The sequence below is a fragment of the Erythrolamprus reginae genome, chromosome 2 (assembly GCF_031021105.1).
Source record: "Erythrolamprus reginae isolate rEryReg1 chromosome 2, rEryReg1.hap1, whole genome shotgun sequence".
Taxonomy (NCBI): domain Eukaryota; kingdom Metazoa; phylum Chordata; class Lepidosauria; order Squamata; family Dipsadidae; genus Erythrolamprus; species Erythrolamprus reginae.
In genome coordinates, this window is record NC_091951.1 from 214,576,731 (window position 1) to 214,603,483 (window position 26,753).

The 26,753-nt window shown below is 42.6% G+C and overlaps 1 protein-coding gene across 3 annotated transcripts in view; it reads left to right on the top strand.

Annotated features, from left to right (window-relative positions):
* The window catches only part of ATG4D (autophagy related 4D cysteine peptidase), a 64,881-nt gene that overhangs the window by 3,795 nt on the left and 34,333 nt on the right, over positions 1-26,753 (top strand). For all 3 annotated transcript variants that reach the window (XM_070741785.1, XM_070741787.1, XM_070741786.1), the window contains 3 exons: positions 9,858-9,941; positions 10,351-10,524; positions 10,927-11,260. In XM_070741785.1, the coding sequence (XP_070597886.1) occupies positions 9,858-9,941; positions 10,351-10,524; positions 10,927-11,260 (592 nt within the window). The remainder of the gene's footprint in view (positions 1-9,857; positions 9,942-10,350; positions 10,525-10,926; positions 11,261-26,753) is intronic.

Here is a 26,753-nt window from a genome sequence, read left to right on the forward strand (position 1 = left end):
GAGGAATGGAGGTCCTAATGAAGGCTGACGCCACCCCAAATCTCTCCCCAAATCACTCCTTCAAAACCTTCCTACGTTGCCCCAAATTCTCCCAACAATTGCCACTCCAAAAGCTTCCTATCTTGCTCCAAATTCCCCCAAAAATCACCACTCCAAAAGCTTCCTATCTTGCCCCAAATTCTCCCAAAATCAACACTCCAAAAGCTTCCTATCATGCCCCAAATTGCTTCTAAAATCGCCCCTACAGCCGCTTCCTATGCCACCCAAATCGAGGTCCTAATGAAGGCAAATGGATTGAACAAAGGGAGCAAGGAGAAATGAGGCATTTTGAAAGGAGAGGTGAGTCTGGAAGTCTTTGGAAATGATTTGGGGCGGCTTAGGAAGCTTTTGGAGTGGCGTTTTTTGGGGAATTTGGGGCTTCCTTAAAACAAGAAAACAAAAGCCCCACGCTACAATATTTTCACCAAGACCTTCTCCTCCCCCCCGGAAGCCTTAAGTCTCCTTTATGTCCCTTTTCCCTTTATTCTTTTTTTTTTCATTTTCATCCTTCTGTTCTGAAACCAGATTTTAACCTGCCTCTCCGTGAGGTTTAAAATTCCCGCCACCTTGCAGTGCCTTTTTCGGGTGAGGTACATGTTAAAGAGGAATTCCTTTTCCAGTTCCAGAGTCTGGGATTTGGTGTGAGGGCAACGCTTTTCTCTGGCGGAGCAAGCATGGATCCAGTTCATGGCTGGATTATTTGAGCCAAGCTGCTGCTACGGCTGCTCCTCTTTTTCTTCCTTGAGGTTGTTGAGCGGGCTGCCTCCAGAGGTCGGCTTGGCCGGGCTGATGACGGTGTTGCTGGCTGGAGAGGTGAGAGTGGGCGCACCCAGTCCGTCAGTCGCCTTTCTGTTTGCCGGTGCCAGAAAGGAACCGTTGCCCGTGTAGTCGGCCCCGCGGGAACGGCCCCCGGGGAGGAGAAGCTCTCAATCTGCGGGGCCGGGGAACCGGAGGGGCAGGACGGGACAAAGGCGGTCAAAGTACTCAAGCAACGCGGAGGTGGCGGGCTCCAGCTTGCCCATCCCGTAGAGGTGTCTGATGGGAGGCAAAGCACTGGAGAGGGGGTGTCAGGCTCCATCAAATGGAGGATGGGCCAGGAGCCGCCGAAAATCCCTGCCCCTAGTTTTCTCTCATTTTGGCAGCTCCCAGCCATCCCCCGTTTGATGGAGCCTGACACACACTCCTCCAACACTTCGTCTCCCGCCGGGCAAGAGAGCTTGGGAGGCAGGTTCTGCTGCAAGAACTTACGAGCCACCGCAGCAAGCACAATTTAGCGTTCCAGCTCATAGCCCATCGCTGCCTCCCCCCAGCGCTTCACCTCCCGCCAGAGGTGTTGGGGTTCGGGTTCATCCAAACCTACCGAACCCGAACTTCAACGGGTTCGCTCAACACTAGATATGAGTACTCCAAAGTCTTTGATAGAGCGAGGGTTGTCTACAAGTTCGTTTCCTCCAAGTATATATTTAGTATTCGGATTCTTTTTACCAATGTGTGAGACAGAGCATTTATTGTTTGAAATTTGAAGTTGCCAGTTGTTTGACCATTCTACTACATGGCCAAGGTCCTTTTGAAGGGTAATAGCATTGTCAGTGATATTAAATAGTTTAACCTCATTGGTAAAGAGAATACAGTTGCTTATAATATGGTCACAAAGATGGTTTATGTACAGTATGAACAGTGTTGGTCCTAAAACACTGCTTTGAAGGACACCGCTGATGACAGGACCAGGATTAGATCAATGTTCCCTCTAATTTTTTTGTGTGTGTGGGCGGAAAAGTATAGTGTTTGAGTGGCACATTTTCATGCCTGAGCGTGGATCGGTTAGAAACCCGGTTGTTAAGCAAATCTGGCTTCTCCCCCCCCTCCGGCATTGTCTTTGCTTGTGAAACAGTCGCAAAAGGGGGGTCACATGACCTCAAGACACAGCAACGGTCATAAATAAGAAACGGCGGCCAAGTTTTGATAATGCAAACGTGGGGCTGCTGCAAAGGTTGTTAGTGTAAAAAAGGGGGATAAGTCACTTTTTTCAGGGCTGTTGCAACTTTGAACAGTCAGTAAATCAACCGTTGTAAGTCGAGGACAACCTGCCTTCCCCCTTAGATGTTTTCTGTGGAGCTTCAAAATGGACTCCTGATCTGCTTCTAAAAGAGTGCACTGGTCAGACAGATAATCCTCAACTTTTGTTCTGACCACAATGGATGCCAACGTTTCTATCTCCTGAGTAAAACAGTTTTTTTTTAAATTATATCTTTATTGATTTTCATTAAAAAAACAAACAGAACAAACACACATTTAACATATGTTTGGGGCTACAATTGCCCCGCTTATTGTAGAAGTCTTTCTAATACAGAAAAAGAATACACTAACAATTGCAAATTCAACATAGTAATTTGAATGAAAAGAAGAATTTTTGTTTTATGTAATATAACCATTATTAACTGTAGTTATAGAAAAATAAACTATTTTAATACATTTACATGCTTTCAAGTCATTTAAATTTTGGTTTTATTTTATTTATTTTTCTTTTTATATTTAACCATGTATAAACTTTATTCCAAATATTGTAAAAATCTGATTCTTCTTGATTGTTTAGCCGCCTTATCATATCCATCTCTGCACATTCTATAATTTTCTTTATTACATCCTCCTCCTTGGGAATATCTTCTCCCTTCCAATTTTGTGCATATACTATCCTAGCCGCTGTCAAAGTATGAGTAATTTTAAAAAATATATCTTTTTTATATTTTTGTTTTGTTATACCTAATAAAAACAATTCTGGGGTTTTCTTTATATCCTGTAGAGTAATTTCTTTTATATATTTTTATTATATTCCAATATAATTTAATTTTATGGCAAGTCCACCACTGGTGGAAATAGGAACCTATTTCTCGCTTGCATTTCCAACAATTTGGGGACATGTTAGGAAACATCTTTTCTTTTAATGAGACTAATTTTGTCATTTTCCAGTTGGATATCCAAACTTTTTCCCAAGTTTCTAAATCGATTTCTCTTCCTAGATTTTTGCACCAACTTATCATATTGTCTTTCAAAGTCTGGTCTATATTTTTATATCCTATCATGTATTTATATGCTTTCCCTATTAATTTACTCTGATTTGTAATTAATAGATTTCCTAAGAAATTTTTACTCTTCCTAAATAAATACATTTTAGTATCTTTTTGATATCTAGACTGTATCTGAATATATTGCCACCAATCTATTGTTATTTAATTTAATAATTTCCTTTAATTTTTGTCTTGATTTTAATTTCATTTGGTCATCAATTAGTTCTTTATATTTTGGTATCTTCCTTTCCTGCATTAAGTTAGGGTGACAAATTGCTTCTAATGGGGAGATCCAATCTGGAATGGTTAAGAAGTGATCTTTCTTTATGTCTTTCCAAACTTCTAATAGATGTTTTCTTATTATATGTTTTTTAAAATAAGAATGTGTTTTGTCCTTCTCATACCAAATAAAGGCATGCCAGCCTAACTTAAGATCGTAACCTTCCAGGTTTAGGGTTCTTCTATTTTCTAATGTTATCCAATCTTCTCGCCTTCTTTCCTTGCCATAGAAATTTCCTAACTATCGTTGTTAACTCCTTGAAAAATTTCCCTCCTGGGTTTATAGGTAACACCTGAAATAAAAACAATACCTTAGGTAATATATTCATCTTAGTTGTTTAAATTCTCCCTATGAAAGATAATTTCAAGTTATTCCATATTTCTAGATCTTTTTTAATTTCGCCAATAAGTTTCATATGGTTATCATTTTTTAAGGATATGGTTTTGTATGTAATCCAGATTCATAAATACTTCACTTTCTTAACTATCTTCATATCTGTATTGTGTTCTAGTTGTCTTTTCTCTGTTTCTGTCATATTCTTGACTACTAATTCCGGGTTCGGGGTTCGGGAGGCTGCTGGGAAGCCCCGCAGCCCGGCTGTCACCTTTTAAAACAGCCGGGGGACTTCCCAGCAGCCTCCCGAAGCTGAACGCCAAACCCGAACTTCCGGGTTCGGCTTCGGGAGGCTGCTGGGAACACCCCCCCCCCCCCGGGCTGTTTTAAAAGGTGACAGCCGGGCTGCGGGGCTTCCCAGCAGCCTCCCGAACCCGGAAGTTCGGCGAAAGTTCGGGGTTCAGGAGGCTGCTGGGAAGCCCCGCAGCCCGGCTGTCACCTTTTAAAACAGCCGGGGGACTTCCCAGCAGCCTCCCGAAGCCGAACGCCAAACCCGAACTTCCGGGTTCGGCTTCGGGAGGCTGCTGGGAAGCCCCCCGGCTGTTTTAAAAGGTGACAGCCGGACTGCGCGGCTTCCCAGCAGCCTCCCGAACCCCGCACCCGGAAGTTCGGCAAAAGTTTGGGGTTCGGGAGGCTGCTGGGAAGCCGAGCAGCCCGGCTGTCACCTTTTAAAACAGCCGGAGGACTTCCCAGCAGCCTCCCGAACGCCGAACCCAGAAGTTCGAGTTTGGTGTTCGTAAGACGAAAAAAGTTCGCAAGAAGAGGCAAAATTTTTCTGAACCCCGGGTTCGTATCTCGGGTTGTTCGTAAGACGAGGGGTTCGTATCTTGAGGTACCACTGTATGTATGTATGTATGTATGTATGTATGTATGTATGAATAAATAAACAAATAAACAAACAAACAAACAAATAAGAAAAAAATCCCTTTTTTTATTAAAAGAAATTAATAATAAAACAAAACCAAAATCTATTACTATTATTACTATCTTCTCTTTTTCCATCCCTGTCTCTTCCCCCCTTGTGTGTGTGTGTGTGAACTCTTGAACCATTTCCAATAACAGGTGAGCTATTGGAAATGGTTCAAGAGTTCACACACACACACACACACACACGGCTGGGTTTTTTTTTCTCTGTTATTATTTGGGTGCTTTTTACCATATGCTTTAAATCAAGAGTCATTTCTCTCTCTTTCTTTCTCCCCCTCTTGCTCTCTCTCTCTTTTTCTCACTTTCTCTCTCCCACTCTTTCTATCTCTCTCACTCTTTCTATCTCTCTTGCTTTCTTTCTCTTCTTTCTCTTGCTATCTCTCTCCCCCCTTTCTCTCTCTCTCTCTTTCTCACTTACTTTCTCTCTTCCCCCCCCTCTCTCTGTCAGTGAGGGGGCTGCGAGAGCGCTTTCTCCGAGCGCTTCGGGAACGCCTGCCCTGCCTCTACTGCAGCCCCCTTGCTGAAAGTCCGGGACGAAAGCGCTCCCAGCGAAGGGGCTGCGAGAGGGGCGGGGCGGGCATTCCCGAAGCGCACGGAGAAAACCCTCTCTTGCAGCCCCCTGGCTGGGAGCGCAGAAGTGGAGAAGGAGAAGTCGCAGCCACCGCTGCGGGAGAAGTCATGGCCCAAGGCAGGAGGTGGCGGAGGAGGAGAGGGGGCGGATCGGGTGGGTGGGGGGCAGCGTCGAGAGGCCAGGGGCGCGAGGGGGCCGGAGACACTGTGGGGAGGCAGGGGCAGCTGCAGCTCCCTTCTACTGCCGGCGTCTCCCCGCCCCTGCCCCCCCCCGCACTCCCCCCCCGCGGGCTGGCGGGGATGGGGAACGCGCACCCCTGGAAAAGGGTGCGTGAGGGGGTATTTGGGGGAGCGCGTGTGCGCAGGCGCGCAGCTTATGGGGAACACTGGTGTCCAGTAGTACAGAAATTTTGGAAAGAGATGCAAGATGAGATTAATAGGATGCTGAATATAAAATGGGTGATTACAAAGGAGATAGCAGTACTAATAATGAGGAGGGATATGGATGATTTCAGAGAAATTAAAGAAGCAGCTATAGAAAGTGCCCAAGCAGTAATAGTTTTAGGTTGGAAGGATGCAACAAAATAGACAATACAGAACTGGTATCGGTACATGGTAGAACACATTCAATTTGAAATTATGGAAATTAATATGAATACAATTGATGAAAATAAAGTAAAAAAAAACTGATGGGAAGATGGGACAGGGTCAGAGGTTTTATGGCTAATAGAATTCATGACCGAGCCATAAAGATCAAATTGGAATCACTCTACACTTCCTGGTTTTAAAATATTATAAATTAGTACACCCTCATTTGGTGGACGGACTGAATGATTGCTGTTGGGTGGCGGGAGCACATTTCACTGTGCACTGTTTTGTGTTGTGTGTATTATTTTATATTATAAAAATCAATAAGATTTATTTTTTTTAAAAAGTCTATCCATTTCTTTAAAACTGCCTGAAAAGATTATTGTGGTACTCTCAATGAAGAAAAAAAGATGAAAGTTGCAAACTGTAAAGTAGTAATGTTTTTTTAATTAATATTTTTATTGATTTTTATAATATAAAACACACACACAACATATTACATATAACATGTGCTCAGTGATCCCACCACCAGACAATCAATCATACCCCACCACCCATTGGGGATATTTCTTGTATAAATCATTTAAACCTAAGAGTGAAATAATTCTTTAGAGTGATTCCAACTTGTTTCCTATAGCTTGGTCTCGGATCCTACTTGCCATATATCGTCATACCGTGTCCCATTGCCCCATCAGCTGTTGCAAATCAGTTTCATTAATCAAATTCATCCTTTTATTCATAATCTCGAATTGAATGTGGTCCACCATATACCTATACCAATTTTGCATTGTCCATTTTGTCGCATCTTTCCACCCCAAGACTATTACTGCCTGAGCGCTTTCTATCGCTGCTTGTTTTATTTCTCTGTATTCTCCCATCTCACTACTTTTTACTAATACTGCCATTTCCTTAGTAATCGTCCACCTTATATTTAATATCCTCTTGCACTTTTTGCCAAAAGTTCTGCACCAGTGGGTATTCCCAGAGCATATGCATAAACACTCCTTTATCTTGGCACCCATGCCAACAGATACCTTTAACGTTCTGCTGAAAGTGTGCAAGTTGAATGGGTGTGTAATATCAATGTTGTGGTTGACTCTGGTCCAGCTCCTGCCCCAGGGAATGGGGAGGTGGATGCAGGGGAAACTTCAACATGTCACAGGCCTGTGTTATTGCCGACAGAATCAGTTCAGAGTTTAGTTTCCTCGGAAGAAGAAGAAGGTGGGAGTGACTCGGCAGAGGAGGGCTTGGCACACAGCCAAGGCAGTCAATCTTCCTTATCTTCTATTGCTTCAGATGATGACATTTTGGACCCACGCAAGCGCAGAATTATGCATAGAAGAGACCAAGTAAGAACATATTACAGGAAATAAGGGAGGCCACCTGTGTTTGGGTGGGGCTCCAGTAATTAGGGCTGCTGCTATAAATAGCAGCATGTGGGTTTGGCCATTGTGGAAGAATATCTGATCGGAGTTCATCAGGAATCTTGTGTTGCTGGACTTTGTTGCTTTTTCACGCCTTTGAAACCAAAGCAGAGCAACGTGTGTGTGTGTGTGTCTCACTTCGTTGGAAGAAGAAGGGGTGTGAAGTTTCTTCACAGCTGCTGGCTAAGTACTTAGTGACTGCTTAAGGGAAATTGTACAAACTACCCTGTTGTTTTGGGAAGAGTGCTCTTTGCAATACAAAAAGAGTACTTAGTTTATTTTGACTTTTGTGATAAAGAACATTGTTTTGAATTTTCAAACATGTGTGTGTCTGAAATTTGTACCCTTGAATTTTTGGGAGACTCCTATCAGAGAGCCCGGCAGAACAACCACTTATGTAATATTTTCCTTCTCATTTCCCTAACTCTTGTATTCTTGATTTTCCTTATACTGTATTCTCTACTGTATTTTCCATCTCTTGCACCTCTACTTGTATCTCATTTTGCCACCATTTAGTCAATCCTTGGATCACATCCCCGTCTGACTTCACTAACATCTTATATATATTGCTTGCTTGCGCCTTAGTACCCTCAGTTTTTTCTCTTATTATTTTCTCTAACTCTATCTCCTCCCTAAATAGTGCTTCTTTATTCTCCCTTTCATTCAGATATTTACATATTGCATTTATTTGTAGCCATCTTCCCTTACCCAACCACCATTCTATACAATTTCTACTTGGCCTTCCATCCTTCTCATATAACTGTTCTATCTTAGTTATCCCTCTTGCCTTCAACTCTCCTATACCCCTATTTAAATTTATTTCATTATCTTTATTACATAAATCGATGACAATTTTGATTTATATAATCCTATTTTCCCCTGCCATTTTTTCCAAACTTCCATAGTCCCTTTCATGGGACCTATTAGTTTATTTAAATCGCTTCTATTCCACTTTATAAAGATTAATTCTCTATTCTTCATCCTGTTTATCTGTTTTTCCAGTTTCACCCATCTATTCTCGAATAATTGCAACTCCATTAGCTTGGACTGCAGTTGTAAACACAAGTATTCTATTGTTGAAAGTTATCACTTTTTTAATGATACAATATCAGAAGCAATATGAACTCCTTAATTTATATTATCTCTGATTTTTCTCTCCTATGAAATAATGCCTATAGCAATGTCTTAGCTATTCTAATTCTGGATTTCTGTAATCTTTTGATGAGGCACAAAACTAGGTCATTATTTGAACTCTTCTTTCTTGATTAAAATGGTAGAGAGGTTTATATTGTTAATTAGCTTTGTCAGGGTTCTGTCAAAGCCCATATGAAATCAAAATTCCAAGGCAAGGTTCCTCAAATATAGATTTATTAGGCATGTTATATTGGCACAGCTTGTGAAAACCTGACTCTGAAGTTCCTCGGGTTTTCCCCACCCAAAGCTCTTTCATATACATACAACCATCACATGCCCCAATCAGGTCTTTCTCCCATTCATGCCCCTCCAGGTGCTGGTGAGAGTGTTCTTGGTTCCCAGAAGAAATAATGTTATTTTGGCTATATATTCCCCCAGCTATGTCTACTCCCCCTCCCTTTCCCACAACTTCATTCCAGCCTTGCTATGGGCAACTCTGAAGATGCTCAAAAATGGGTCCAGGGTTGACAACCTTTTTCTAGTATCCATATAGATATAATTAGTCACTGTATAATAATAATAATTTATAATAATAATTTATTAGATTTGTATGCCGCTCCTCTTCAAGGACTCGGGGTGGCTACATCATTAGTCACAGCCATTAACACTGCAGGTGTAAATGGGTGTGCATACAGGTAGTCCTTGGCTTACAATAGTTAATTTAGTGGCCATTCAAAGTTACAGTGGCATTGAAAAAGTGACTTATGACTCATTGCAGCATTCCCATGATCATGTAATCAAGATCCAGATACTTGGCAACCAACTCATATTTATGATAGTTGTAGTGTCCTGGGATCATGTGTCACCATCTGAGAAGCACAGTGAATATAGGAAAGCCAGATTGACTTACCATATGTATTACTAACTTCAAAACTGTTAACAATTGTGGTAAGAAAGGTCATAAATTGGGGCAAAATTCACTTAACAAATTCAGTTAGCAACAGAAATTTTGGACTCAGTTGTGACATAAGTCGAGGGCTACCTGTATTCTAAGGACAAAGAGTTCAACTAGGGTTTTTTAATATATGTATGCATATTTATGAATTTAATGTGTGTTGGTTAGACCTCCACCCTATGCACATTGCCAATAATTGGGATGTATTTGAAGTATTCCTGCCCTGAGACTCCTTTTGCTTCTTATTCCTTGATTGCCTCATTGACAAAAGAGATTAACAGGGAAAAGGCTGTGTTCAGTGGATTGTTTTTCTGCTATTGTTATACATTTGTGCAAATGAAGATTATGTACTGTTGCAAAACTGGTAGTCAGGTAACACATTCCCTCAGAAACTTCTATAAGAAAAAAGGGATTGGTCAATTGCTTTAAACTGACATATCACATGATCTAAAATTGAATTTCCTGTTCCTTTTTCGTCTCAGGTTGGAGTCTCAGAATCAAAACCAATTTCAGCAAGGTTTCCCCAGTCCATCTCTTTGGACGTGTCTATCACTTTGGAGAAGAGGGTGAGTAAGTTTGATGCAATAGGGCAGGATCTTCTCACCACTTAGCTGAGTTCTATTTTACTGCCCTTCCTTTTCTCTAAAAAACAAATCTAAAAATCTCAGCAACCTGCTAAACAGTTCATACATCCATGTTAAAGAATGTTGCTATGTTTTAGAAGATTGTCAGGAACCCCTTCCCTAAAAAAAGTACCTAGATTCATCAAAGTCTGGAAACTATTTTATGCTAGCCCCTTATAATCTTTCTCTCCCTGCCTTGTCTTATGCTTCAAAAGATACAGTATGTGCTAAGATTTCCTGCAACTTTAGTTTGTATGAAAGTGTCTTCAGACTTCTTTGAGGCTTGATTTTAAAAAATGGTGCTTCTGCCACAGAGAACCTCTACCTGACAGAATTTTATTTTTTGTTGAAGAGAATGTGGAGCGCTTCCAGAAAGACTTTGCCTCTCGTATCTGGCTGACTTACCGTCGAGATTTTCAGCAGCTTGAAGGCACTTCATGGACCACTGACTGTGGCTGGGGCTGTATGTTGCGCAGTGGGCAGATGCTGCTTGCACAGGGACTCCTTGTCCATTTTCTTAGCAAAGGTGAATGGCAAGGCTATATGTGAGACAACTGAAAGGGACTTTTCATGCCTTTATACTAACAAATACAGGATAAGTATCTGGAATGTATAATGTTTAAATTTTGTCCCAAAATGCAATGTTTACATTTTGATCTTAAAGAGTTATCTAATTCAATAGTTTATTTGGATTTGTCATCTTCCATCTTAAGAGCAAAGAGGACATCTGTATAAAAATAGAAAATGTGAATAGCACTTAATTTGTGATATCAGATGTGGGTCATACGTTCAACAGTTATACAGTCTGTTACAGTTCATTTGCTATTGAGTGAATAAATGATACTTCAATTATTTTCTATGGGTGTTGCGGAATTGGATGGCTTGCTATCCTTTCTTATTTTTCTTGATTTTGTGTTTCACTTTTCAGACTGGACCTGGTCAGAGGTTCTTATCACTACCAATTTGACAGATATACAGCCTATGAAAGCTGCCTCTCTGCCCTGTCCCAGCATCTCCCATCTGCACAACACTTCATCCATCCCCACTAATAAGACCATAGGCCCCTGGGAATTGTGGGCTCATCGGAATACCTGCAGATCTGATGAACTGGAGAAGGAATGCTACCACCGTAAGATTATTTCATGGTTTGCAGATCAGCCACAAGCACCCTTTGGGATCCACCAATTAATTGATCTTGGGCATAATTCAGGAAAGAAAGCTGGAGATTGGTATGGCCCGTCTGTTACTGCCCACATCCTCAGGTGAGTGATAATATGGTAATATGGTATCTGAAGGAATTTATATTACAGAGATGTGGAAGAGCAGGTTTGAAGATCATTAACATTGTAAATGAGCTGACATGGTCCCCATTTACAAAAAAGGCAACACCACCACCACCACCCCCCAAAACCAGACCCAGGAAACTACAGACCGATCAGCCTAACGTCTATACCTTGGAAAATACAGTGATACCTCGTCTTACAAACTTAATTCGTTCCGTGACCAAGTTCATAAGTAGAAAAGTTTGTAAGATGAAACAATGTTTCCAATAGGAATCAATGTAAAAGTGAATAATGCGTGAAAACCAATTAGAAAAATCCAAAACTTTAAGGTTTTAAAAAAAGAAAACGGTGACTGGAGGAAGTGGCGGGTGAGAGGTTACTTTGGAAGTGAGATTAGGTGGAGAACGTAGAAGCAGGCAAGGGACATTTTGGAAGAGAGTTCGGGCACAGAACGTAGCAGCAGGCAAGGGGTATATCGAAGAAAGTTTGGGCACAGAACATAACAGCAAACCAGAGACATATTGAAGAGAGTTTGGGCACAGAACATAGCAGCAAACCAGAGGCATATTGAAGAGAGTTTGGGCACAGAACGTAGCAGCAAGCCAGAGGCATATTGCTGGTGACGCAGCAGGCACGGCCCCGCTCCTATTTACAGGGTCTCCTGGCAGTTTTTATTAATAGGCCCTCCTTCAGCCTAGGGGAAGCCTCTTGCCTTCCCACTATTCCTAGGCCTGACTGCTCCCCACCTTTAGGGTCTTAAAACTTGAGCATTGGAGCAGTCCCAGAATTATTTTGATTCAGGACTTGACCAGCTGAGACCTCTGGCCCCTCTTTGGGCCTACTCTAGGGCTTCAGTTGTCTTCCAGGCCTTTGGGGACCTCTAGGGCTTATAGACGGAGAATAAATAATATCATTCATACAGGAGTTTTCCCCTTCTGGGCCTCCAGGTACAATTGAGCTAGGCCTAAATTTGATAGTAGTACCAAGAGTAAGGTTCAATAGACATACAGTCTTTAATCAAATTCTTCCCCTTACCACCTTACAGATTGACCACAGGGGAGTGCTCATTCCTTCCCCCCCCCTTTTTTTCCAACCTCCCTGTTGCCTACCCTGTCCAAACATGGCAGATAATTCCAAGGCGGGGGAAAAGAACCAAGAAAACCAATAGGCCTCTCCAGGAAGATCCTGACACCATCTCTACTATTCCTGAGAGCAATCCAATCGCTCAGTCCTCCAGAGCAGGGAAGCGTAGAGACCGAACCCTTCAGCACATTCATGAAAGAGCGGCTAGGGCCCTCTCTCCTTCTCCAGCCAGGAATCCTGGTCCTGCTTCCTCTCCCGCTACCCCATCGGGGGTTAACCCCCCGCTCGCTGCCAACATCTGGGCTCCAGCGGGCCTACCTAATCAAAACCTGAACTTGGGAGTCCCTAGACCCCCAATTCCTCTTTCTCCTACTATCCTGATTGCTCCCTCGGCTCCTCCAGTTCCTCCTACAGGAGAGATGCAGCAGACATCACAATCTACCCATGAGCAAGAAGCTTCTCTTGCCTCTCCTCTGGTCTTCAATCCTGTAGCTGTGCAGAAATGGACTGAGTCAGTGGTCCAAAGCAGCGTGGCCTCCAATATCAGCAACCTGACGACCACCTTGCCTCCTAGACCAGCAGTGGCCCCTCTACTCCAACCCTCTCTGTCTTTAAGACCCATTCAGGGGTCCTGGTCCGACTCTTCCGATGAAGACTCGGATTTTTCTGACAAGGAAACCCCAGAGGAGGGTAATGCTGGGCTCTCAGGAGATGAGGGAGCCACTCCAGCCTTATCCATGTCAGCAGCCTTGTTTCCGACGGAGCTGTTCTCCACCATATTGTTGAAGGCTCGAACAGCAGCGGGCCTGACAGCCCCTCCAGTTCAGCCTCAACCTTCGGTTACACAGGTGGGGACCCTATTCATACCTTATACGGAGGAACAGGATGTTGTGCCGGCTCCTCCCCTCTTTGTAGAAACCGTCATGAAGCAATGCCTGAATCCCACGGCAGGTCTTGCTCCTTCCAGCTTAGAAAAAAGATTCTTCAATTCAGCTTCGAAGCTTTCATCCTTTCTGGAACCTCCAGCAGTGGACATTCCTGTCCTAGCTTTGCACTCTTCAGAGACCCTTTTAGGACAAGCAGATGAGCTTCTCAAGGCAGAGGACCGAAAGATCGACCAGGTCCTACAGAAAACCCACCAAGCCTCAGATTGGGCAATTAAAGGAGCATTTTCATCCTCCTTCTTTGCCAGAACCATGCTGATCTATATTAGATAATTACAGGAGCATATTTCAGCCTCTGACATTACAGCTCAGCAGACTTTGAACAAGCTATTCGCCACCTGCCAATTGCTATTTGTCATGACCCTCTACACTTCCAGGTTTGCAGCCAAGACCATGGCCTCCTCAGTGGTGGCCAGGAGGATGACCTGGCTCAAGAAATGGCAGGTAGACATCAAGCACAAGTGGCGATTCGCATCGGCAGAGTATAAGGGGAAAAACCTCTTTAGTGATGTCCTTGAGCCCTTTCTCATTGACTTGAAGAACAAGAAGATCTTACCTTCGAGCCAAAAGAAGACCACCCAATGCCCTTCCCCTTACTTTCGCTGACCCTTTCGTCAGCCAGACCAATCGTTCCACTACAAGGGTCCATCTCAGTCAAATTACAAGGTTCGCAATGCCCAAGACAAGGCCTCGAGAAGTAGAGGGACCAAACGACCCTTTCGGGGGTCCACCGGAAACCACCAGGGACAAAGAGGTAGGTGGTAGATCCCCTCCTCCTGAACTGTCTTCAGTTCCAATAGGTGGCCGCCTGGGCAAATTTGCCTCCCATTGGGCCTCCACCTGCTCAGACCCCTGGGTCCTCAACACCATTACCCACAGCTTACACTTAAAACTCATCTTCACCCTTCTTTCTTTCTTTATCTCCTGTTCTGTCTCTAGGAACCCCTCCAAAAGGGCCGTCATGGAACAGGCTATCCAACACCTCCTGGACATTCAGGCCTGTCTCCCTGAGTTTCTAGGACAGGGTTTTTACTCTATTTTGTTTATTGTCCCTAAGTCCTCCGGAGGTTGGCGAGCAATCTTGGATTTAAAAGCCATAATTTCTTTTTGAAATACCATAAATTCAACACCCTGAAGACCATCTTAGCGTGCATCAGAAAGGGCGACTTTATGTCCTCCCTAGATTTAATGGAAGCCTACCTCCACATTCCCATTGCCAAGGAACACTGCAGGTTTCTCCACTTCTCCTATGAGGGCAAGCATTTCCAATACCGAGCCCTTCCCTTCGGCCTTTCCTCAGCCCCTCGTGTTTTCACGAAGGTCCTGTCTGTCTTAGCAGGTGTTAGCCAGCTCCTTTAACCAGGCTAAGGCCCACCTCCAGATCACGACCAAAGTCCTATCAGCCCACGGTTTTTCAGTTAACTTCCAAAAGAGCCAACTCACCCCTTCCACCTCCATCCTTCATTTGGGCACAATCATAAACTCCGAGGGTCTATTCACTCTTTCCCCTGAGCAGATAAACAGTATTAGGGAGTTGGTCTCTCAGGTCCAGGGTGACCCTTCCCCTCCCTTCCCTCTCCTCCTTACTAGGGAAATGGTATCCAGTTTCTCCATAGTTCCCTGGGCCTGACTTCACTCCCGAGACCTCCAGTGGTTTCTCCTCCCCTTCCAAAAGTTGGGTCAGGCGCATCTTGCAAGACGAACTCATCTTCCCTCACAGGTCAGAAGATCCCTCATATGATGAAAGTCCAGAGCCATCGAAGAAGGCACTCTGTATCGAGCCTCCCCAACCATAACAATCACCACAGATGCCAGTCTGTCGGGTTGGGGAGCCCACTGCCACAACCAGCAAGCTCAAGGCATTTGAACTCAAATCAAGCTTCCTGCTCAATCAACTGGCTAGAGCTACACACAGTCTTTCTAGCTCTCAAGAGTTTCAATCATCTCATAACGGGACAGGATGTCCTTATCAGGAATGACAATATGGCCACCAAGGCCCACATCAACCAGCAAGGTGGCACCCAATCCAAGACCCTGATGTCAGAAGCCAAGAGAATTGGCCTTTGGGTGGAGAGACATTTAACCTCTCTCCGATCAGAATGCATCTCGGGAACAGACAACATTCAAGCAGACTTAAAGATCTTGTCGGCAGCGGAATCATAGCATCTTCCAGTGGAACCACAGCTTCTCTCCCAGGGTCCCCTGCTCCACCTGGATCCAGGCCAATACCGCTTGACTGCCTGGCTTTTGAGCGGAGCGTCCTGAGGAGCCAGGATTTCGACAATGACGTTATCGACTACATCCACAAAGCACAAAAACCATCCATGGAGTGCATCTACTCCTCAACTTGGCAGACCTTTTCTTCCTGGTGCAACTCACAAGGACTTTCTCCCATTCACATCCCTCTTTCCAAGGTCCCCAGATTCCTGAAACAGGGCCTGGATAAAGGACTGTCTACAAACACCATCCGCCAACATACTGTGGCCCTCTCCTCCATCATTGCTTGTGACAACTGGGCTTCACTTGCTCACATTCCCCTAGTATCCAGATTCCTCAGGGGTGTCTCTAACGTCAACCCCCCTGTTATCCATCGATTTCCCACTTGGGATCTCCCAAAAGTGCTGCATTCCCTGACAGAGCCACCCTACGAACATCTACAGGAGGCCTCTCTTCGCTTCCTCTCTCTCAAGGTAGCATTTCTTATAGCCATCACCACAGCCAGACGAATCTCCGAGCTAGTAGCCTTATCGGTCAGAGAAGATTTATCCCTTTTCCACCAGGATAGAGTAGTCCTCTGTCCTGATTCATGTTTTACTCCCAAGATCAACTTGACCTTCCATAGAAGCCAAGACATCATCTTGCCCACCTTCTTTGCCCGTCCATCTCACCCATCAGAACATAGATGGCACACACTAGACGTTAAGAGAGCATTCCGTATTTATCTCAAACGAACACAGCCTATCAGACGAAACGAGGCTCTGTTTGTCTTCTTCTCGCCCCAAAAGATTGGCCTCAAAGCCTCCTCCTCTACCATTGGTCGATGGATAAGGTGTGCCATCGCCAAGGCCTATGATGTGGAAGGCATTCACAGACCTCTGAGCATCACTGCTCACTCCACTAGGAGCGCAGCCACCTCAGCGGCTTGGGCCACTCAATGCCCATTGGAGGAGCTATGCAGGGCAGCTACCTGGACCTCCCTCACTCCTTTCATTTGTCACTACAAGGTCAACAAATTTGCTTCGACGCAAGCTGCTTTTGGCAGAAGGGTCCTGCAAAGGGACAATAACTTCGACACGTCCCATCCTGACTGGCGACTCCCCCCTCCGAGGAGAATGAATGTTGACTCACTTGATACGCTCTTTCTCTTGGTTAGGGAGTTGTCAATCAGGTCCCCCCTTCCTTTACCGTTCTCTACCTCATATTTCTTCTACACCTGCCTATCTACTTCCCCACTCCGTTCTAGGGGTTACAATTTGTGCATATAATTTGAAAAAAATTTGTTTAGACAATTTAGCAGTCTGCTGCCACTTGAGTCAACGTTTTCACTTTGTCATCAAAACTGGGCCTGTGGGCGGTTCCAGCATATTTATAGTTTTCATGACTCGGACACGCCTCTGACGAGCGAGTACAACCCATCCTGATTGGCAACTCCCCAACAAAGAGAAAGAGTGTATCAGGTGAGTCAACGCTCATTCTGTGCCCGAACACTCTTCAATAAGCCCCTGACTTACTGCTACATTCTGTGCCTGAACTTTCTTCAATATGCCCCTGGCTTTCTGCTATGTTCTGTGCCCAAACTCTCTTCAATATGTCCATGGCTTCCTGCTACGTTCTGTGCCCAAACTCTCTTCAATATGCCTCTGGCTTCCTGCTACATTCTGTGCCCAAACTCTCTTCATTATGCCCCTGGCTTGCAGCTACTTTCTGTGCCCAAACTCTTCAATATGCCTGTGGCATGCTGCTACGTTCTGTGCCCAAACTCTCTTCAATATGCCTCTGGATTGCTTCTACGTTCTGTGCACAACTCTCTTCAATATACCCCTGGCTTTCTGCTACGTTCTGTGCCCAAACTCTCTTCAATATGCCCCTGGCTTGCTGCTACGTTGTGCCCAAACTCTCTTCAATATGCCCTTGGCTTCCTGCTACGCTCTGTGCCCAAACTCTCTTCAATATGCCCCTGACTTCCTGCTACATTCTGTGCCTGAACTTTCTTCAATATGCCCCTGGCTTTCTGCTACGTTCTGTGCCCAAACTCTCTTCAATATGTCCATGGCTTCCTGCTACGTTCTGTGCCCAAACTCTCTTCAATATGCCCCTGGCTTCCTGCTTCGTTCTGTGCCCAAACTCTCTTCAATATGCCTCTGGCTTCCTGCTACATTCTGTGCCCAAACTCTCTTCATTATGCCCCTGGCTTGCAGCTACTTTCTGTGCCCAAACTCTTCAATATGCCTGTGGCATGCTGCTACGTTCTGTGGCCAAACTCTCTTCAATATGCCTCTGGATTGCTTCTACGTTCTGTGCCCAAACTCTCTTCAATATGCCCCTGGCTTTCTGCTACGTTCTGTGCCCAAACTCTCTTCAATATGCCCCTGGCTTGCTGCTACGTTGTGCCCAAACTCTCTTCAATATGCCCTTGGCTTCCTGCTACGTTCTGTGCCCAAACTCTCTTCAATATGCCCCTGACTTCCTGCTACATTCTGTGCCTGAACTTTCTTCAATATGCCCCTGGCTTTCTGCTACATTCTGTGCCCAAACTCTCTTCAATATGTCCATGGCTTCCTGCTACGTTCTGTGCCCAAACTCTCTTCAATATGTCCCTGGCTTGCTGCTACGTTCTGTCCCTGAACTCTCTTCAATATGCCCCAGGCTTCCTGCTACATTCTGTTCCCAAACTCTCTTCAATATGCCCCTGGCTTCCTGCTACGTTCTATGCCCGAACTCTCTTCCAAAATGCCCCGCACCCGCTGCTACCTTTGCTGCCTGTTCTCTCTCTTCTCCAATGCCTTGGTGCTTTGCCATGATGGTAGCAGAAGGGATGGGGGATGGAGACCCTGCACGGCAAAGCCTGGCTCCAGTTCCCTTGCGATCTTCATAGTCTACAAACTTAAAAGCGCTTGTTTTGGCCGCTGCTCACAGCAGCAGCAGCCGGGAGAGATGCGAGGGTTCGTAAGATGAAAATGGTTCGTGAGAAGAGGCAAAAAAATCATGAACGCCCAGTTCGTATCTTGAAAAGTTCGTATGAAGAGAGAGGTTTAGGAGTCTTGGTGGACAAACAACTAAATATGAGCCAGCAACTGCAGCAGCGGTTAAAAAAAGCCAACATAATCATGAGCTGCATCAACAGAGGGATACAATCTAGCACAGTGATGGGGAACCTTTTTTCCCTTGGGTGCCGAAAGCCTGTGCGTGTGCACTATTGCAAATGCACGAGTGCCCACCCCCATAATTCAATGCCTGTAGAGATTGAAAACAGCCTCCCCTGCCCCCCTGGAGGCAAGAAATGGACAGTTTTCCAACATCTGATGGGCCTGGTAGGCCCATTTTTCATCTTCCCTAGGCTTCAGTGGCTTCCCATCCTCCCGTCTAGGATGGTATAAGGCAGTGATGGTGAGCCTATGGCATGGGTACCACAGGTGGCACATTTTTGTTTCTGGTGTCCTTCGACATCTCTTTGGTCTTTGGAGTGTGACTGTTTGAGGTTTTGGACAGGTGACTTTTATACTGGTAACAAGTTCAAACAGGTGCCATTACTACAGGTAATGAGTGGAGGGCAGAGAAGCCTCTTTAAAAAGAAGTTACAGGTCTGTGAGAGCCAGAAATCTTGCTTCTTTGTAGTTATTTTCCACCATACTTTGCAAATAAATTCGTTAAAAATCAGACAATGTGATTTTCTGGATGTGTTTTCTTATGTTGCCTCGTGATTGAGGTCTACTCATGATGTCAATTACAGGCCTCTCTCATCTTTTTAAGTGGGAGAACTTGCAAAACTGGTGTCTGACTAAATACTTTTTTTCCCCACTGTATCTCCACCTCCATTTCATAATTAATTAAAAAATTATAAATTTTGCCATTTAATTTTGTATCTCTTCCCATAATTATCTTATCTAGACCACTGTCATTTGAAAACCAGGTCCTGACTTATGTTTTTGATATGTATCGTGTATCTGTAAGTATGTCCACCAATCTAATGGTCTCCCTTTTTCTTCTAGTTCTTCTTTTGATTTTAGTGAGTTGTTCTTTCAATAATTCTTTATATCTTATAGTATTGTCTAAATCAGTGATTTTCAACCTTTTTTGAGCCGCGGCACATTTTTTACATTTACAAAATCCTGGGGCACACCACCAACCAAAATGACACAAATACATACATACATACATACATACATACATACATACATACATACATACATACATACATACATAACCCCCTCGTATATACAATCCCATGTAACATCCCCTTATAAATACAGTCAATCATCAATCATCCCTACTCAAATTTATATCTCATTTCTGGGTACTTCTCCTGTCTTCCCCCCTTTTCTCTCTCATGTTTGTCATTTCTCTCTCTTCCTCCCTTTTTCCCTCATTCCTTTTCCCTCTCACTTCTCCTCTTTTTCCATCCCTGTCTCTGTCACCCCCCCCTTATGTGTGTGTGTGTATACACACTGGAACCATTTCCAAAACCAGTTGAGGGCTGGGGTTTTTTCTCTTTTATTCTTTTCAAAAACAGGTGTGGACTGGGGAGCGTTTCTTATAATTTGGGTGCTTTTTACCATATGCTTCAAGAATCACCCCCTCTCTCTCTTTTGTTTCTCTCTCCTCTCATTCTCTGCCTCAATCATTTCTCCTTTTTTCTCCCCTTTTTGTTCTCATTTCTCTCTCTCCTTTCCTCTCCCTATCTGTCTCTCTTGCTTTCTCTCTCTCTTGCTATTTCTTTTTCTCTTATTTTCTTTCTCTCTCTCTCTTGTTCTCTCTTATTTTCTTTCTCTCTCTCTTGTTCTTTCTCTCTCTCTCTTTCTCTCTCCCTCCCTCTTTCTCTCACTTTCTCTCTCTTGTTTTCTCTCTCTTGCTTTTTCTATCTCTCTCTCTTGTTTTCTTTCTCACACTCTTTCTCTCTCTTGTTCTCTCTCTTGCTATCTCTTTCTCTCCCCCCTTTCTCTCTCTCTCTTTCTCACTTTCTCTCTATCTTGCTGTCTGTTGCTCTCACTCACTCTCGTTCTCTCTTCGTTCTTCTCAGCGGAGGCCGGCAAAGGTGATATTCAATGTCGGGGGCGCGCGGGCAGTTGCGCGCGCTCCCTACCCCCCTGCTAGCCGCTCGGAATATTCAAAATAAGAAAAGCCTTCACCGGCGAAGGTTTTTCTTATTTTGAATATTCCGAGCGGCTAGCAGGGGGGTAAGGAGCGCGCGCAACCGCCCGCGCGCTCCCGACATTGAATATCACCTTCGCTGGCCTCCGCTGAGAGAACGCCTGCCCCGTCTCTCCTGCAACCCCCTTGCTGAGAGCCCGGGACGAAAGTGCTCTCGGCAAAGGTGAGACGGGCAGGGCGTGCGTTCTGGGTGCGGGAGGAGCCACGCCGAAAGGCAGGAGACAGCAGAGGAGGAGAGGGGGCGGGCGGGGGGCAGCGCCGAAAGGCCGAGGGGGCCGGAGGCACCGTGGGGAGGCAGGGGCGGCCGCGGCTCCCTTCCCTTCTGCTGCCGGCGCCTCCCCGCCCCCCCGCGGGCTGGCAGGGGGATGAGGAGCGCGCGGCCGTGAAAAAGGGTGCAGGCGGGGGTATTTTGGGGTGCATGCGCGCACACACGCGCAGCTTTCGGGGAAGCGACGAGAAGCCATGGGCGCGAGGGGGCCGACTTTCAAAGCAACCTTTGCCGGCCTCCCGCGGGAGGGTGCCAATAGCAGCGGCGGCGGCGGGGGGCAATAGCGGGGGGGGCGAGCCGCCTTGCGGCACACCTGACCATGTCTCGCGGCACACTAGTGTGCCGCGGCACACCGGTTGAAAAACACTGGTCTAAATGTATTAGACTTGGATGATATTTTGTTTCAATTAGGGAGACCCATTCAGGTATTTTTCGATAATGGTGTTTCTTTATATCCTGCCATATTTATATTAGCGCATTCCAAGTATGTGTTTTTTAAAATATGTATGTGATTTACATTTTTCGTACCATACGTAGGCATGCCACCCCAGAAGCAGATTGTATCCTTTTAGAGTTAGTATTCTCTTATTTTCTAAGATTATCCAGTCTTTAATCCAAGATAATCCTGTGGCATAATAATATAATTTCCAGTTCGGTAGGCCTAACCCTCCCCTTTCTTTTACAGATTGTAATGATTTTAATTTTATTCTCATTTTTTTACCTAACCAAATAAATTTGGAAATTAGCCTAGTTAATTCTGTGAAAAAATTCCTTCCTGGGTTAAGTGGTATCGTTTGGAATACATAAAGTAATCCGGGGAAGACACTAATTTTTACAGCATTTATTCTTCCTAGTAAGAAAAATTTGTAAATTCTTCCAGCTCTATAGCTCTTTTCTTATTTGATCTATTAACTTATTATAATTATCTTCTTTTAATGTTGTGTATTTTGCTGATACCCAAATTCCCAAATATTAAATTTTCCTTACTACCTTAATGTCTGATAATGGAACAATTGGTCTATTAAACTCCTAGTGCAGTTTTTAGTTATGACCTTTTTTGTTTTTATTAATTTTTAATCCAACCACTTTTCCTTATTCTTCTATTTGATATATTAGTTTTGGGATAGTTTTCATGGGATATTCTGTTATGAAAACCACATCATCAGCAAAAGCTTGTAATTTATAACTTTTTTCTTGTAATAAATTGAATTAATTAATTTCATGAAATTGGAGCTAAATTTCATTTCTTCTAATTGTATCTTAATAAATCTCCAATTCACATTGTCAAAGGCTTTTTCTGCATCAAGAAAAAACAGTGCTATCTACTTTCCTGTGTTGTCGTCAACCCAGCTATGATTCTACATTTCTACTACGCTTCGGTTGCCATGAGAAACGGGGAGGGGTTTTGGTCATTGAGGGGGGGAAGAGTGCAGGAGGCTCTGTGAAGTTTGGTTTCCCAATGTAGAGTGGGATACGTTTCGTTTTCCTAGAAACCAGGTGACCAGGAGGAGACTGTTTGAAGCTGCATTCCATCAATGTGACATGAGGTTGAAGATGCGTCCACCTGATGGTTATAGACACTAGCAATTGGCCAATCTCCAAAAGGGGTTTTGATATTTATTTATTTATTAGATTTATATGCCGCCCCTTTCCGTGGACTCGGGGTGGCTCACAACACGATAAAAAACAATTCATAACAAATCTAATAATATACAATATACAATTTAAAATTTAAAATAGTTTAAAAAACCCATTTTTAAACAGACATACCTACAAACATACCATACATAAATTATATAGGCCCGGGGGAGATATCTCAATTCCCCCATGCCTGATGAGAAAGGTGGGTTTTGAGGAGTTTACGAAAGGCAAGGAGGGTAGGGGCAGTTCTAATCTCTGGGGGGAGCTGGTTCCAGAGAGTCGGGGCCGCCACAGAGAAGGCTCTTCCCCTGGGGCCCACCAACCGACATTGTATCGTGCCCTTTTCCTTAGTCTTTGCTTCTCTTTCATTGCTTTCAGTTCTGATTTTTGACAAATTCACTTTTGAACCTGAAATGGACTCTTGAGTTTTATTTTTCTTAAATTTTGATTGAAGCAGCTGACAGTTGTTTTCATAGTATTCGAGTGTATTGATTTTTTTTTCAAATAGAATAAAAAACAATACCTAAGTACATATATAAACATTTTCTTTTTCTATTAATCATTTTCTTTCATTAAAAAAACATTCTATGGAGCTTATATAATATTAACAAAGAAAACCTCAAAAACACAACAATCTTTTTTCCACCTTACATTAAAAAATTACATTGCATCAGTCTAAACCATATCAAACTCTATGTTATGCCTATCTTAATTCAAACTTTCATTCCTACATTAGATTCATTAATTGTAATGTATTGATTATTCTCAAGTTGTTTCTGATCTGTCTTTTAAGTAAGAATCCATTTTGGTCTTGGTGTATTATTTGATCTAATTTTTTTTTCATCCTCATTGCAAATATTGTACTAAATATTTTATCAGTATTCAAAAGAGATATCAGTCTATAATTTTGGATGTTTTCCTTATCTTTGTCTGTCTTAGGGATCAGTGTTATTAGTGCCTCGGACCATGACGGTGGCAATTCCGCTTGTTGAACTATCTCATTGAATATTTCTAACATATTTATTTCCATTATATTTATTTCTTGCTTATAAAATTCAACCGGTATACCGTCTGGACCTGGTGCCTTATTATTTTTCTGTTCTTTTATTATTGCTTGTAATATGGTAATCGTTATTGGTCTATTTAAGGTTTGTTGTTCTTCTGTGAGTGACTTCATGTTTACTGATTTTATAAAATCTCTTATTTTACCCTCATCTGCCTCTTCATGTGTGTATAATTTTTTAAAGAATTCCCATGCTATTTTTTTTCTGTTCTTTACTACAATGTACGTATGTTACCCTCATTATCTTCTAGTTTATGATTTTCCTTTCTCGTTGTTTCCTCAATTTGTGTGCCAACCAACGACCAGGTTTATTTGCTTGCTCAAAATAGTTTTGCTTAGCTAATTTTATTTGTTCTGCAATTTCTTCTTGCTCTTTTCTTTAAGGTTTTTGCTTTCTGGGTCGATTTGGAGATCAGTTTCTATTTGCATTAATTCTTGTTTTAATTGTTCCTGCTGGGCTCTTTTTTCTTTATTTCTTTTTGCTGCATATGAGATGGTCAAACCTCGAATGTATGCTTTGGCTGTATCCCAAAGTATATGTGGTGTTACCTCTTCTGTTTTGTTTGTTTTGAAAAAATATATCTAATTCTTTTTCTAGCATTTGTTTGTATTGTTTTTCTTTTAAAATTTTCCTGTCCATAATGCATTTTGTTCCTTTTTTCTTTTTTCTCCATATTAATGTTATTGGGTTGTGGTCAGCCCAATTGTTGGGCTCAATCTCAATTTCTTCTACTTCATTATTTACTGATGCTGTGGCCCAGGCCATATCTATTCTTGACCTACTATAATGTGGGTTAGAGTAGTATATATATTGTTGTGCTTTTTATGTTTCTCCCTCCAAACATCTTTAAATTCATCACGCATTTCCCAAAAAGACTTCGGCAACTTGTTTTTATTTTTCTTATTTTTTTACCTTTGTAATCTAATTACTTATTTGCTATGGCATTAAAATCACCTAAAATTATTAAATTTTCCAATTCTAACTCTATATTTTTTTCATACAAAATTTTGTAAAATTCTTTTTGTTTTTCATTAGGGGCATAAATTGTTATCAAATTTAAATATTTTTATTCAATTTCCAGTTTTATTAATATTCTACCTTCTTGGTCTTTGTATATCTCTTTTGAATTGACTGGATTTTTTTTCACATATATTGCAACACCACATTTTTTTTGCTCTGCCAATGAGGTATATAAATTTCCCAATTTTACATTTTCTATTAATCTTTGGTTCTGTTTATTAATATGTAATTCTTTTAAGGCCTTGACCATATCCCACAAATTTTGTGGTGATGGTTCCTCATTTTTATTTATTTTTAAAAAACCTAATTCACTTTCTATCCACTACACATACTGGGGTTCTCTTAGAATATTTCGGTTCATTTGCCAATTAATTTGTTTCTTAGTTCCCTTCCAAATAATTACAAGAGGATTGTGATCTGCCCAACTATTTGTTTCTATTTCTATGTCCTTTATATGTTCAGAAATGTGTGTGGACGCCCAAGTCATATCTATCCTGGTACAAATTTTGTGGGGATTTGAATAGAAAGTATACTGTTTTGTTAATGGGTGGCATTCCCGCCAAACAATTTTCAGGGCTAACTCTACTCAATTTCCAAAATGTTATTGGTAGGATCTTTTTCTTTTTTCCTTTTCTCTGACCTGAGTAGTCATTTATACTATTAGAAATTGCGTCAAAGTCACCAATTAGGATCATATTCTCAATTTTTAATTCTGTTATTTTTTCATGTAATTTTCGAAAGAATTCTTGTTGGTTTTCATTAGGTGCATAGATGGACACCATGATGAGAGGTTCAAGGTCTAGTTTCAATTGTACTATTAATATTCTGCCGTCCTGATCACTGTTTTGAGTCTATTGTTTCATCAATATATACTGCTACTCCTCTTTTCTTTTGGTCAGCTAAACTGGTATAAAGTTACCTAATTTTGGGTTCCATAATATTTTGTTAAGTTTTTTTAATGTGAACTTGGAGAATAATAATTTTTGCTCTTTGTTTCCTAAGTTTAGCAAATATCTGGTTGCTTTTTGGGGGGTTATTTAATCCATTTACATTAAACGGAAATATTTTCAAGTCTCCCGACATATCTATTTATAGTATTTCTTGGTGTCTTTGTGTTCTCTCAATCTACTACTCAAAATCAATTCTTGGTGTGGTTGTTTCCTCCTTGTTTCCTTTCTCTTTTCCTCTGTAATATCCTCCTCCTCCTGGCTGGCAGTCTCCAATTCATCCCTACTTCCTCTATTGTCCTTACTTGATTGTTTAATTATGTTTAGTCCACTTCCTTCCAAAAATTATTTTGGCTTGTTCAAGATTTTCAATTTTTACTTTTGATCCTTGCCATGTTAATGACAAGCCTTCAGGGATAAGCCAACGAAAGGTTATATTGTCTTTAACTTTCTGGTAAGAAAATAATAGTCCCTCCTTCAACTGTTTTTAATCCAATAAAGTTTGCTGTATGTTTTTAATTTTTTCATCCATTCCACGCATTCTTTCTGTTGTGGTTAGCTCTGGCCCAGCTCTTGCCCCAAGGAATGTGCAGGTGGATGTGGGGGAAACATCCATATGCCGCAGGCCTGTTTTTCTCCTGATGGAATCTGAGTTTGGCAGACAGTCCAGGAGGAGATCAATCATCTGTATCATCCTTGGATTCTGAACAAGAATTAATGACACATCCACATATGCGTAGAGTGATGCATAGGGGACAACAACTGAAGGATTATTACAGGAGAAAATGAGGCCACCTGTGGTTGGGTGGAGCTGCTGTAATTAGTGCTACAGATAAAAAGAACAGTGTGCTGGTTTAGCCTTGTGGCAGTTTATCTGATTCATTGTTTCGTCAAGATTGTGCATTTTGTGCTGTTCAAGACTGTGTGTGGACTCTCTGGACTTTAGAATTGGACTCAAGTTCCCAGTTATTGGGTGAACAATTGGATTGCATTTAACCTATGCCTTGTGTGTACCAGGAAATCCCTTTGACATTTAAAAAGGGAGCTGTTTCTGTTTTTCTGTTTATAAAAACTTTTGGGTTTTCCTTTTATCGTGTGGTGTGTGTCTTTCTGGACTAATTACCCTGTAATTACGTG